The sequence below is a fragment of the Lissotriton helveticus genome, chromosome 3_1 (assembly GCF_964261635.1).
Source record: "Lissotriton helveticus chromosome 3_1, aLisHel1.1, whole genome shotgun sequence".
NCBI lineage: Eukaryota > Metazoa > Chordata > Amphibia > Caudata > Salamandridae > Lissotriton > Lissotriton helveticus.
In genome coordinates this window covers 442276228-442290267 of record NC_136061.1, presented here as the reverse complement: position 1 = coordinate 442290267, position 14040 = coordinate 442276228, and the positions used below count along the sequence as shown (strand labels likewise).

General features: G+C 44.5%; 1 protein-coding gene across 1 annotated transcript in view; it reads left to right on the top strand.

Annotated features, from left to right (window-relative positions):
* CPO (carboxypeptidase O) overlaps positions 1 to 14040 on the top strand; it is a 476286-nt gene that overhangs the window by 33879 nt on the left and 428367 nt on the right. The window contains exon 2 of the mRNA XM_078683635.1: positions 9193 to 9276. Within this exon, the coding sequence (XP_078539761.1) occupies positions 9193 to 9276 (84 nt within the window). The remainder of the gene's footprint in view (positions 1 to 9192; positions 9277 to 14040) is intronic.

Here is a 14040-nt window from a genome sequence, read left to right as displayed (position 1 = left end):
ACTTGAACTTGCAAAACACTCTGATCCCACTGTGCCATCCCGAGAAGGGTATTTCCTGCATCGAAAGGAGGGAGCTTCGGCTAAGTAGGCCACTGACTAAGTTAAAAATCTCAGAACGGTGACCCAAAGCAACCAAGGGTTACCCGGAGAGAAGCTAAACGAAGTCTGTGGTTCTGCCCACTACCGAGCACCTTGAAGATGAAGATGATGGAAGCGCCAGATAAGAAGATGATGGAAGCGCCAGATAAGAAGACGTCGGAAGCAACAGGAAATACCCACTACAGGAACCCAAAGACTGATAATTTGCACAAATCAAAGACAATCGCTTTCTTCATTGTCTTCCTCTTTTGCCTCCTCCTCATGACTTCCTTCTGGATCTTGGAGGAAAGCACACCCGCTCACCAGATGTTGCCAACCACTGTCCAGCCAACCACCATGAAAGAGCACCACCTGATCACCCTTTCACCTCAGCTCCGAGAAAGGCGTAAGGAGTTCTGGAACAATTCCTTCGTACAACTGTTGCACCAGCACAACCTTGCTGCAAATGCCACAAACTGCTGGATCTGTGGGTTGCTCCTACATGCTACCGGACACTCCATCCCCTTCATCCCTTCTCCTTTCTCAGTTCACGGCTCCTGCCTCGCCTGGTTGATCCTCATGCAGGAAAGCCACAAGGACAACGCCGCTTCCGGTCAAGCAGTGTCACACTTCTACTATGGGTTCTGGCTGAACAAAACAGGAAAGACGTCTGCCCCCTTTTGTCCTGCAATTTCAGGTTCAACCTTCCTTACGAACATCCCTGCCAAAGAGAGGGTCGAAATGCAAGTGCTCCACAATCCAGCCAGACCCACCTTCTCCCACCTGCGGAAACAAACGGCTGCCACCCTGACCGTGGCTCTGTCTGTCATCAATGTCACAGGACTTGTGTGTCTTGAAGGCCAGGGAACGCAGCTGGTGGGTCACAGCTCCTGCCGCATCACCAGAACATTGGTCTCAGTTGATCCTCCTTCCTTTGTTGCTTCTCCGAATATGTACTTTGTTTGTGGCACCAAAGCTTACACTTGGCTCCCAAAAGGCTGTAGGGGTACGTGCTACATCGCCTTCATTCTTCCTCCCACGTATGTGGCTCCAGCCTACCATCACCGGCAAAAGCGCGCCGGAGACATTGGACAAGCCGACTCCACCGGAGCACAGTTCCTGGATGCGGCGAAGGGACTTGTTCCTCTGTGGGGCCCAATGGCAAATAGCCGCGCTATCCGACACCTGACTCAGGCAGTAGAAACAACCATTAACATCACCGCTGGAATCCTCGCCAACAACACGGCTGAGCTTCAGGCAGTCCGCCTTGTGGCTCTTCAACTGTCCTCAGAGGTTCACCAGGAGCAGGAAGGATGGTCGCTTGGAGGCTGGTTCTGGGACACTTTAAAGGACTGGGGATGGAGATTGTTTACGTTTATATTAATACCAATCATGATGCTATGTGGGTGTTGCTTAGGTATTCAATGTTTACCACCTTTATGTGCACTCATTTCCAACTGTATGTGCCCTAAGACTTTGGACTTTAAAACTGAGCACATGAGTCCCCTATACGAGATAGAGGTGCGAGGTCTCATGGGGATCGATCCGAACTGACAAGCTGGCGAGACATGTTAAAAGGGAGGACTGTGGAATTTTAGTTCGTGTATTGAACATCATCTACGCCATCTTGCAGACTCACGTATGAACATACACGACAGCCATTTTAGGTACCATGGTCTCCCTGTTCACGATCACCCGTCAGCACACTTCCCTGACCCTGCAAGCATCCCCCATGCACCCTGACCGCCCCCGCTCTCACATGCACAAGTCATGAACCCTTCTCCTTCTGCATGATGCTTTCATGAATGAATCACACCCCGCGCCTGACCAGCACCTCCTCTCCTTCCATGAATACCCCTCTGTGGATAAACCCTTCCACCACGCTCGATTGTCCACACTGATCCTTCCTTTCATGACTATCTCTCCTTTGATGACCCCTTCCTCTGAGCCCGATTGTCTGTACGAACCGATGGTCCTCCCTTAGCCTGAGGATACAGTTTATTGCCCACTACTGTATGCACTCGCCTCTCTTGAAAGGAGCCACTATTGATCATGACCTCCCCACCCCCTGAGATTCGATCAGGCGCACACATTCCAAAGGAATCGGCAGAACACTCAGCTGCGTGATAGCCCCCTCCCATGGTATGAGGGGTAAGGGCCTCTAATGTTGTCATGTGTTGAAATGGGCCGGAACTGGGGGGGTGCCGGGGATGTCATCCTCATGCTTCACAATGTCTTTGTTGTAATAAAGCACGTCCACATGTCTTAAACCAGTGTATAAAAGACCAGGTCTCAGAGAGGCTGAGAGAGCACCTCGAGACGATACCTTGTTGTCCGATCTGATGTGTTCTACTCCGTCGGAATAAAACTTGTTTCCTGTCTTCCTGTCTCCAGCGCCTGCCTCTTTATTGGATAACTTCGTATGGTATTAGAGGCGTCTAACGCCAGGCAAATTTAACTTAGGAAACATCAACAGAATAGCCTGACCATTTTGAATTGATCTTTATCACTATGGCTAATAGCAGGAATATTTGTCAGCTTACGAAAGTGGTCGAGGCCACTATAAATGAAACTGCAGGTGCTCTAAGCAATATTACAGCTGAGCTTCAAGCGGATCGCCTTATGACATTACAGAACCGCTTTGTTTTAGATATTATACTTGCAGATAGAGGTGGAGTATCTAAATTGATGGGGTCTAGTTGCTGCGTTTTCATACCTGATAATGCTCCGACAGTGTACCAAGCCATCTTGAAGTTGCATAAGTCCACTGAGTCTATACATGTAGACGAAGGGAACTGGTCATTGATAGGATGGTTTTGGGAATTGCTGTCCACATGGGGATGGAAGATTCTGATGTTTCTTGGTATGGCTTTAGCAGTCCTTTTCTCGTGTTGCTTATGCATCCAGCGTGGTCCCACCATTTGTGGCCTTTGTGCTACAATCTGTGTGAGAAGACCTGTCCCGAGAGAAGTGAAGGATAATAAGATGATGTTACAGAAACACCTTGATGACCTGATGAGAATAGATATAGACCTGGATTCAGATTGACGTGAGTTTAGGTTATTGCCTACGTAATGGCAAAAGGAGGGTCTGAGGTTCCGTGGTTTTCGGGATCGGACTCCATTATGTTTGCGTTGTTCGAGACGCCATTTTGTGTTGCCGTCACGTAGGCCGTAGAGGTAAACGAACGAACAAAGTTGCATGGGCCTCGTTGTTCATGTACGTATTAACTTGGCCTTTTCGACTTACGAGTGAACTGCAAGATGCTGACCCAGTCACCTGAAACTGACCCTTCCACGAAGCCAGTTTCTTTAACTGATCGTGGTCTGAAATTACTAATCAATGTTCAGGATATCGTTAACTTTTAGTGTTCTTGCACATATCTTATCCTACTCAACATCTGAATTGTTCCTTTCCTTATGACTTTTCATTACATGGGTAGTGCTTTCAATTATGGGTTTGTCCGGCTTGTGGTAATCGAATTTGGGACAGTCCTAATAATTAACTTGTGGGTTGGTACGATGTAAAGTGAGCTTTTTGGAATGTAACAAAGTGTGTAAAATGTATTTCATTGGTCAGAATTTGCCGCAGTGGGTGTGCATTTGTAATTAACTGAAAACAGCATAAAAAGTGATGTCTTGCTCTACGAAAATTGAGCAGTTTCCTGAGTCTTACACCGTGTTGTATTGCTTGGTTTACTGTTACTAGCTGCAGCTAATAAATTTGATCTCTGACGCCAACCAGAAGTATTCCGTGTCTCTGTATTCCAAGACAGGAGAATCTGAAGACTTCGGGTGTGTCCCTGGCACCGATGGGTTCTAAGAAAACCCGGTTCTTCACTACACCCATACTTTCCATGGCGTCCTTGTAAGCCTGCGAGCTAAACGCCAGGCCACGGTCAGAACGTGCCAACTGTGTATGTCCCTATAAATTCTCGCAAATCTTTTATAACAGTTCGAGCGTCAGCCGAGAGCTGAGGCCATACCCATAGGAATCTTGAGCATGGATCCACTGCCACCAAGATATATTTGTAAACCCCATCAGATTGTAAGGGACCGCAGTGGTCTAAATATACACACACGAGAGGTTAGTCTGATTTTAATAATGGTGTCTGTGCCAGGAATGCTATGGTTGAGCCTTTCATCTGTTGGCAGATGTCACATTTCAAGATGTAGTGTTTAGTTTGTTTGGTCAGTCCTGGCTCCCAATAGCACTGTTTCAATAAAGAAATAGTCGCTGCAATGCCTGTCTGCGCAGAGCCCAAACCCTTGTGTGCCGCTAGTATTAAACCTTGTCTATGATCCATATGTGGGATTACTCTATCCCCCACTAGAGGAATTTGAGCATATGGAATGTTGTGTGCATCCAACTTGTAGGAGTACTTGAGTGGAAATCTTTTAGGCACTGCTGAGCTTCCTTTGCGTGAAGCTTTGTTCGCCTTGAGTTGGCAGGGTATGCCCAGACATGGGTCCCTTGCTCACTCTGCGACTGGATTCAAAATAGCCAGGCTGATGAGGGTTTTGAACCAGAAACCGGTCCCAGGATTCTTGTTTCCGGTCCAGGGAAGACATGGCTTGACAGTTTGGGCTGGATTGTTACCATGAGGCACAGGGTCAGCCCGATTGGCATATGGCCATGTCTGAACTGGGGTGGTGAAGTGAGCTAAAGAATGATGATGGATTAAACCCAGATCAGTTGACTGAGGGTGAGTGTTTGATTTGCTCAAACGCTCCGTCCATCATCCCCTTTGGTATCGCTCTGCGTGAAGCAAAGAAAGCCATCATTATATCACCGTCTATTCTCGTTTTAGAGCGAGTGATTGCAGCTACAGAAGCCGTGCGTACAGCCCCCTTTGAGGCTTCACCAGCCAATAAATTCCCTTCAACGTGAACACCATCACGTTGATGACTCAATGTGTGTGTCACGTGACCCCGTGGTAGTTCATTTTTCAACTCTACTACCTGTTCCCATATATTTCTATGTTTAATTGTGCCAACGTTTGCATCTTTAAACCTGTTCAGTTCTCAATTATGTAACTACTCGTCATGCGACTGTACACAGTAAAAGGAATCACACACAGATAGTGTGGGGAATTCGTGATCCGTACTTACAAGTGACAGTATTAGTGCTTTTAGTTCTGCCAACTGAGCAGTGCAGTCTCCTGGAGATTGCGATTTAGTGGAACTTAGATGGAACTTTCCATCCTGTATGCAATCTCTAATGATAGCACATGCTGCCCTGTATTGTTGCTTCCTTCCTATGGCCGGTTTGAGCAGATTTGTCAGTGTAAATAATATATTCATACTGATCTAGAGGCAAGAGTTCATTTGGTAGAGGATATTCTTGTTCGAATTGCAGAAATGCTTGTGTTTTTAGACTTGAGTCAAACCTATATTCAACATCCTTTGCAGTAAGAGAATTAGCCCATTGTATCCATCTCGGATGTAAGGTTTTTATCATTTGGAATGCTAGCCTTTGTAACAGCCTCTAATGCTGGTACCAGGGTGACGACGATTATGCACTTCCCCTGAGCCAGTGCCAGTGCTCTTTCTCTTGCGGTCTGAACTGCTGTCAGGATTTTTTTCTGTTGAAGTGAAAAGCATTTCTGCATTTGTGTACTGGTGTGATTTGTATGCGATTGGTACCATTTCACCTTCATTGAAGGTTAAGTAAGTGTACCCGCATTGAACCGCTATTACATGGATCACCATGTTGCATACGTTTACGCGTGTCTGTAAGTATTTGAAAGCAATCATGTCTTCTTGTAATGAACGTCGGATATTGGAATGTTCCTGTGTCCAATGTCTAACTGAAAAGTCAGGTTTTATTTAGTTGTAGAAAGTTTTTACTCTTTCTGCGTAATCCAAAATGTATGTTCTGTTGAAATTTAGGAATCCTAATATTGATTGTAAGTTTTTTTAATGTTTTTGGAGTTTGAGCAGCGCACACTTTTCTAAAAAGATAGCTACCAGGCTTTTTCCTTCACTTGAAAGCTCTTATCCTAAAAACAGGACGCTGAGGTGGGAAGTTAAATTTGTAGCCCTCAGAAGCGAATCCCATAATAATGGTGCTCACTCTGGTCAAGTGCCTCTTTAAGTCATCATACGTTAGATAAATATCATCCACATAGGACAATGCTTCCTCATCAAAAATTTGGAGTAACTCAGTTACTCTTGCTGAGAATACCCTCTGGCCTGTTCTTATACCCCTAGGGGAGACAAAAAAATTGTGGCTGGGACCCTAACGCTGAGAATGCGGCCAAGTACCTGCTTTCAGTTGCTATATTTTGGCAGAAAAATCCATTTGAGATATAAAGTGTTATTTTATATTTTTTCCGCACAATGTTATTCATCAATGCGGCACTGTGTGCATTTTGGACAGTGAATGTTTAAATGACTGTCATCTAAAACTAGATGATATGAGTTGTCCGATTTTGATTCGGGAAACAAATGATTTTTCATTGGTGAGGTGCAATTTTCAATCACCCCCTGATATTCAAGTTGATCTAAGATCTCCCTGGCATGGTTTTTAGCTTCTTGCTTTAATGGATATTGCCTATGAGCATTTGGTGAAACTTTTGACGGGATTACATAGTGGGTTGACTCCTCATCCCACCCTGCATGATTTTTATACAATGCTGGAGCTAGGGCTACAACCCACACCCGTGCATATGCAGGTTTAGGATGCATGGTAACGAGGGCAGAGAATGCTGGGAAAATTACGTTTTCCCCCCTTGGGCACTCCATAACGAATGCTGGCGGCCAATCTTGTTCTGCTAATAGGATGTCATACCCAGATGACAGATTTTCCCAAAAGAGACCTTTAACTTTTCTGGGCTTGTCCCCCTCCATCTGGAGTGTTATTTCATGTAACTTATGTGAGACGCTGATCCTTGTGTCTGGTGTTTCTACCGTGTTGTAATCATTCAAGTCCGCAGTCACCAGATATTCCTTCATGTTCTGACAAGCTATTGTTACTTCTGCCACGCTGTCTAGCATCGGCTGAGCCCATTCCCCATTCAGAAGGTGCATCCTCAGTATTCTAGGCATGTCTGATCTTCAGACCTGCAACTTTCTTTTTCTTAAATTGAGAATTTGATTTTGGCTCATCTTCTTTTTTGGAAGTATAGTCTTGAGCGTGCTGCTTGTCTCTGGACTTTGTACGCTCTTCTTTGTGTTCTGACCGTTCTTCTCTTTCGGACGTTTTCGTCGAGCCCTGAAAGGAACGAGAGGAACGTGTATCAGTATCCTGATACCTGTCCAGTTTCCTAATAATATCCTTATTCCTGAGATTATACCTCGGGATTGAGATCTTTTTACTGTAAAGTTTTGTTGTTTTTTATTATCCCACTTATTTTTAGAAGAAGCTGGAGTTTGCTTAGAAGTGTCCTTTTCACGACTGCCCTTCAGTTATGGTTTTAAAGCTTTCCCACCCAAACTGTCTCTGCCTAATTTTGCATATGCAGTTTGATTATTTTGAGCAGTTCGTGTGGTTGATCCAATGGACCGAACTCCCTTAGGCATTGGCGGATTGCCACTGACGCTGCTTCCTCTTTAATATTAGCTTGTAATATGGCTTAAACCTGGTCGTAGTTATTTAAGAATTTCATCCCTAAGTTCAGAGCAGGCTCTGCTCTGTACTTGTTCTGTATTTGTCTTAATACATCAGGTATAACAGCTAATGAAGGAATACCATGTGTTCTGGTATATATGCAAAAACAACAATTGATGGACAGAATGCAGAACAATGTCATACATTCACCCCAGTATAGAGATGTGGGCCTAAATCCATCCATCGTTTTTTTGCACTCCACACCACCCCAGTTCAGACATGGCCAGATGCAAATCAGCCTTGACCCTATGCCTCATGAGAACAGTCCAGCCTGAACTACCAAGCCATGTCTTCCCTGGACCAGAATCAAGCATCCTAGGACCGGTTTCCGGCTATCAGCCGCCATCAGCCAGGATAGCTTGACTCCAGTGGGGTGGAGAGCACGGGACTCGCATCTGAGCATACCCGTCCCACTCGGGGTGACAAATGCAAAAACAACAATTGATGGACAGAATGCAGAACAATGTCATACATTCACCCCAGTACAGAGATCTGGGCCTAAATCCAACATTGTTTTGCATATGGCCATGTCTGAACTGGGGTGGCTTGGTGAGCAAAATAACGATGGATTAAACCCAGATCTGTGACTGGAGGTGAATGTTTTGTCATTGTGCTACATTCCGTCCATCATCTTGTGTGTTTTGCTGTTCACCCTATGTGGGAAGGGTATGCCCAGACGTGGGTCCTGTGCTCACTAAGCCACTGGAGTCAAGCTATCCTGGCTGATGAAGGCTGATAGCCAGAAACCGGTCCGAGGATGCTTGATTCTGGTCCAGGGAAGACATGGCTTGGCAGCTCGGTCTGGACTGTTCCCATGAGGCACAGGGTCTAGACTCATTTGCATATGGCCATGTCGGAACTGAGGTGGCTTGGTGAGCAAAATAACGATGGATTAAACCCAGATCTGTGAGTAGGGGTGAATGTTTTGCCATTGTGCTACATTCCGTCCAACATCTTGTGTGTTTTGCTGTTCACCCTATATGGGAAGGGTATGCCCAGACGTGGGTCCCATGCTCACTAAGCCACTGGAGTCAAGCTAACCTGGCTGATGAAGGCTGATAGCCAGAAACCGGTCCTAGGATGCGTGATTCCGGTCCAGGGAAGACATGGCTTGGCAGTTCAGTCTGGACTGCTCCCTCTCATATCCTTCTGCGCCCACCATGCATTTTCATCTCTTTTCATCACTGAAACAGGTTGCCTGCATACATTTGCACATGGCCTTCTGACTGCCACTCATAACTGTTGCTTTGGTCAATATCTCCGACGTTCAATTCAATATTATGCAAAACACTCAAGAAGTAACCATAGTACATCAAGAACATGTCATAATGGATGTGCTCGTAGTAAGGGAAGAAATTGCTATACGGTGTATAATATTATGGCAAAGGTAACCTAGGAAAATATAGCCTCAGTCATGTGTAACAGAGTCAGTGTTCTTTAATATTTCCACAGTATATTACTTGTAAGCCTTATTTCATGCTGTCCATATGATTCTACTTCCAGAGGGGTGATGCTGCGCCTGTGGCTTATTTCCTTCCTCGGGATACTGGCTCATGAGATTCTCTGTCGACAAGTGCAATGTGATGGGTGAGTGTGCCTTTATGAACACCATATCAAAGAAGCATCGGCAAACCACGGCGAGTTCTGACCTTGGCAAGTCGCCAAATTGTTTTATGTCTTTTTTTTTTTACAAGAGACATTAAAATGTATTTATTTTGCTATGGTAGTGAAGATAAATGTGGCCCAATAACATGTTATTTAGAGCAACTGTACTTCTAATCATACGTTCAGGCATTTGTTACCACAGTTCAAATGTAAAATTCGAGTTAACTTTCACACCAGAGCAAAGCTGACAAGAGGAAAACACTTTTTTCGGCCTCACAGATTGCATGTAACAGTTACTTTATTTGAGGGAAAATACTAGTATTAGTTACGGGTCTCTTCGGTGTGATTTTATCATACAGCGCTCCACCACTTCTGAAACGCAGGGCTGCACCATATTTACAACAATATGGTGCAGCCCTGCATTTCCCCCTGCACTGGCACTAAACTTATCTGCCTAGAGCCAACGCAGAGTTCAAGGGTGTCTGTGTTATAAGAGAAGATTTTTTTTATGTGCAGGAGGGTGTCTCTTCCCACACATAAACAATCTTTAAATGGCGTTTTGTAACTTCTATGTGTCCTACTTAATAGAGCACACATAGAAGTTGCAAAACACATTTTTTTTAATGATTGTTTTTGTACAGAAAGGGACACCTTTCTGCACATAAACAATCAATGGCGTTTTGCTGTTTCCATGTGTGCTACACAATGTAGCACACATGGAAACAGCAAAAACGAGGAGAAATTAATCATTATTCCTCTTTGCACCATGTTAAGACCAGGTTATCCAAATAGTACGACTTTAACTTGCATGCATTTCATCTTAGTTGGTCAAATCTTTCAGACAGTTAAGCTCCATTTACTAACCGTGACTACTAAGCCTTTCATCCTTCTGAGGTTGATAAGTCGAGTACCTATATATTGTGTAATAGTCATATCAAATTACTTGTGGTGCTATATAACTGCACGCCCTACATGGATAACAACTTAGCATTTGTGCACAACACATAAGTAGGGGGATGAAAGGTGACATCGTTCCCCCAACCCTTAAGAACGGCGACATGATTTGGGCTAGCAGCTATTACTGCTGACCTTAGGTCTATTTATCCAGGTTTGAATTCGGCCTTACCCAACATCTTGCAATTCTATGGTCTCACAAATCATTTTCCGGCAAGACAAGGAGCCCTTGCCAAATACTACTGGCGAATGAGGGACGCAGAAGATCACTCCCTGGCTCATCTGAGCTGGCTGGAAGTCGAAAAACAGGCAGGGCTCCCCAATTCCATATACAAGTCCCTTAGGCAAATGCTTCATGCGTTAGCATTGTAAGAATCCTGGCTTTTACCCATGACTTACACCGCTTTCAAACAGTTAACCAACAAAGCAATTAAACAAGCGTCACTACCTAATGGACAAAGCTGCAGTGGCTGGTAAAAGCCATGCCTTGATCGTCTTGCCATCATACATCTATCTGAAACCCCATCCATATCTGCAAGACTGCTTCAGGGACTACTACAAAAGGAAATTTAGCCTGTTAAGGCTGGGTTGCTTTTCAAGTAAAGACCTCACCTCCAAATGGCTACGGTCGTGGCCAACACACGACTGTCGCCTTTGTGGAAATGGCGCGGAGTCACTACTGCACTTAATATGCATATGTCCGGCACTCCGAGAACTAAGGAAAACGCTCCTGCTACCACTTTTAAGAGACGCTCAGGTGAGAACCTGCAGGGCGGCCGTTATTAAATGCCTTAGTGGGTCTTGGATCCAATTATCCTGTAATACTATAACATTTCTGGAGTACACCGCCCAAGAGCTGGAAAACAAGGTACCAACCAAAGAGGACTCAGGATAACAGGCTTGGCAATAGCCGGTCACGGACCCTCCTTTATTTTGCTCAATGGATATTCTTCCCTCCACTCACTAGTATAATACAATTATTCTTTTGAGTTAAAAAGTGTAATGTGATCCAACTTACACGACTCTTTTAAGTTTTACTTTCCCTCTTAGATCAACTCTGCAAAGTTTGTGTACTTTTACGTTACTATTTTTAATTCCGACTTGTTGTTTACTTTGTATTGTTTTAAAGATGCAAATGTTGACCACATGGTGGTAAGTTCCACCCTTTTATGATTTTTTTTACAAATCAAATCAAATAAAAGTATTATTATCATTATCATATCAGTTCAGACATGGCTATATGCAAATCAGTCTGACCATGTGCCTCATGGGAACAGTCCAGCCCGAACTGCCAAGCCATGCCTTCCCTGGACCGGAAACAAGCTTCCGAGGACCGGTTTCTGGTATTAACAGCCATCTTCAGCCCGGCTTGCTTGAATCCAGTTGCAAAGTGAGCAAGGGACTCACGTCTGAGCATACCCTGCCACACTTATGGCGGCCAAAGCGGTACAAAAGGGGGTAGTGATGGACGGAGCATCTGAACCAATCAAACACTCACACCCAGTCAAAAGATCTGGGTTTGATCCATCACTGTTCTTTAGCCCACTCTGCCACCCCAGTTCAGACATGGCTATATGCAAATCAGTCTGACCCTGTGCCTCATGGGAACAGTCCAGCCCGAACTGCCAAGCCATGCCTTCCCTGGACCGGAAACAAGCTTCCGAGGACCGGTTTCTGGCATTACAGCCGTCTTCAGCCCGGCTTGCTTGAATCCAGTGGCAAAGTGAGCAAGGGACTCATGTCTGAGCATACCCTGCCACACTTATGGCGGCCAAAGCGGTACAAAAGGGGGTGGTGATGGACGGAGCATCTCATAAGCAAAACTACAAGAATTATATGATTCTGCAAGTGCTGCATTTTACAAATAGTTTTATGCATCTGCTGCACTAGCTAGATAATCCACCATCTGTGCAAATGTTCAGATGTCAATAAAATAATGTTTGTAATTCAACTGAAACACATTTTACTGAGACACTACATGAAACTCATCACTGTGAAAAGATTCACTGATCACCTTTGACCAATTCATTCCAATATTGAATCCCTAAGGATGCGCAAATTATCCCAAATGGGTAGATCATCCTAAATTGTTGAACTCAGAAATGTCCTTTACCAACATCTGCAGACATTAAATATCACATATTAAACGTTACGTCAAACAGGTTGGAAATAATGATTTCTTCCTTTTTACGAAAATGTTTTCTTTACATTTTTCTGCAAATCCAAGTTTAATTTGCATTGTTTACAAAGCAGCAGGCATTTCAAATTAGTGCTCTGAATTTAAAAGGCCACAAAAGAAATTACATGCATTTTAAGGCCTGATTTTTTAAGTCTTTCTGTGACCCCTAGTTTGACACTGGCTTAATGTGTGTTCAGGTTACAGTGCCCTTCACCAGTGTTGTTTCTTTTCGAAAATAATCCCTTCCAAATGAAAAAATATTAAGATCTGAATAAAAACTCAAAACTAAGCCCCAGAAAACAGGAGTGAAAGCATAGTTGGGATGCCCAAAAAACAGAGGCATCGTTTCACTATGTAAAATGTACATATAGGCTTGTTTTCTGCTAAGAGGAACACTACATACGTTTTCCACAAAATACTGTGGGCGACTGAAAGAACAATGTTTATAAAACAATCGTGCATATTATCAAGGGCGGCGTTAAAATTATCGCCGGTTTAGCGGCATGTTCACACCAGAACATGGACTTCTATTGGAATTCTCAAGAGCATATTATCAAGCCCATTATCGCCGCTTTATCTGCAGTTTCCTGCCGCTAGAAAGGCGATCATTTTTAACACCTTTCTTGATAATATCCCCCAATGTTCTTGCACTGTAATGTAGGGTTATTATTGTTTGAAAAAACATTTTGAATTCCATCTGTTGAATTTGTGGCATTCAGAAGCTACTGTATTTTCCCATAGCAATGGTTATGTGTGTTAAATTTCAAAAGAGCTGGAGGAAATAGAAACAGAATATACAGATAACATACCTTAAACCACGTTATGCAGCATAATATGGTTTCCTTTCTGCATTTGATGAAAGTATAACAACAACCATTCAATGATGGCCATGCATGCATGCTGTCGCTTTGCACCCCAAATGATACACAGGAGCCGAGGAGGTAAGGTGGACACGTCTTTATTTTGCGTGCATACCTCCTAACTGCCCTCTTTCCCCTTTCTTCCTTTCCTTACTCCGCCCCTTCCCTTCCTGCCTGCCCTGTCGCAGACAGAGGTCAGGCAGTGACATCACGACATCTCCCCCTTTTGTATAAAGTCTTACTGTATCTCAGATGACTTCGATGAGGCGTTCTGGCCGTCGAGTTTGGCGTCTTGGTCTCTCAGATGGTTCCGAGGTGCGTCGGTGATGTGAGTGGTGATCATGCCTAGCTGGGCTGGACTGACTGCGGTCGCTGCTTCTGCTTTGGCTTTCAGAGTCCGTAGATGATTCCCAAGGGTGACGATCGTCAGGTTCTTGGGGACTGTACTTTTTGAAATGCGACACATTTCGTGTAATTCTCTTGTGATCACCTTGCGCCGTGATCATGGTTCCTTTCCGGCGGCTGACTTTTAAGGGATGGGCAAGGTAGCGACTGTCTGCTTTTGTTCCTCGATCCCGTCGGACTACCACCCAGTCTCCCTCTCGGATGTCGGTGTGCTTGGCATGTCTGCGCTGATCAGCGTACGCTTTCATTTTTAGTTTCTTTTCTTGATCGATGTTGACTAATGTTTCATGATCAATGTTCGGAGGTCTGGACTGACTCACACTGCTTAGAGTGGGCAGTCGAGTGCGT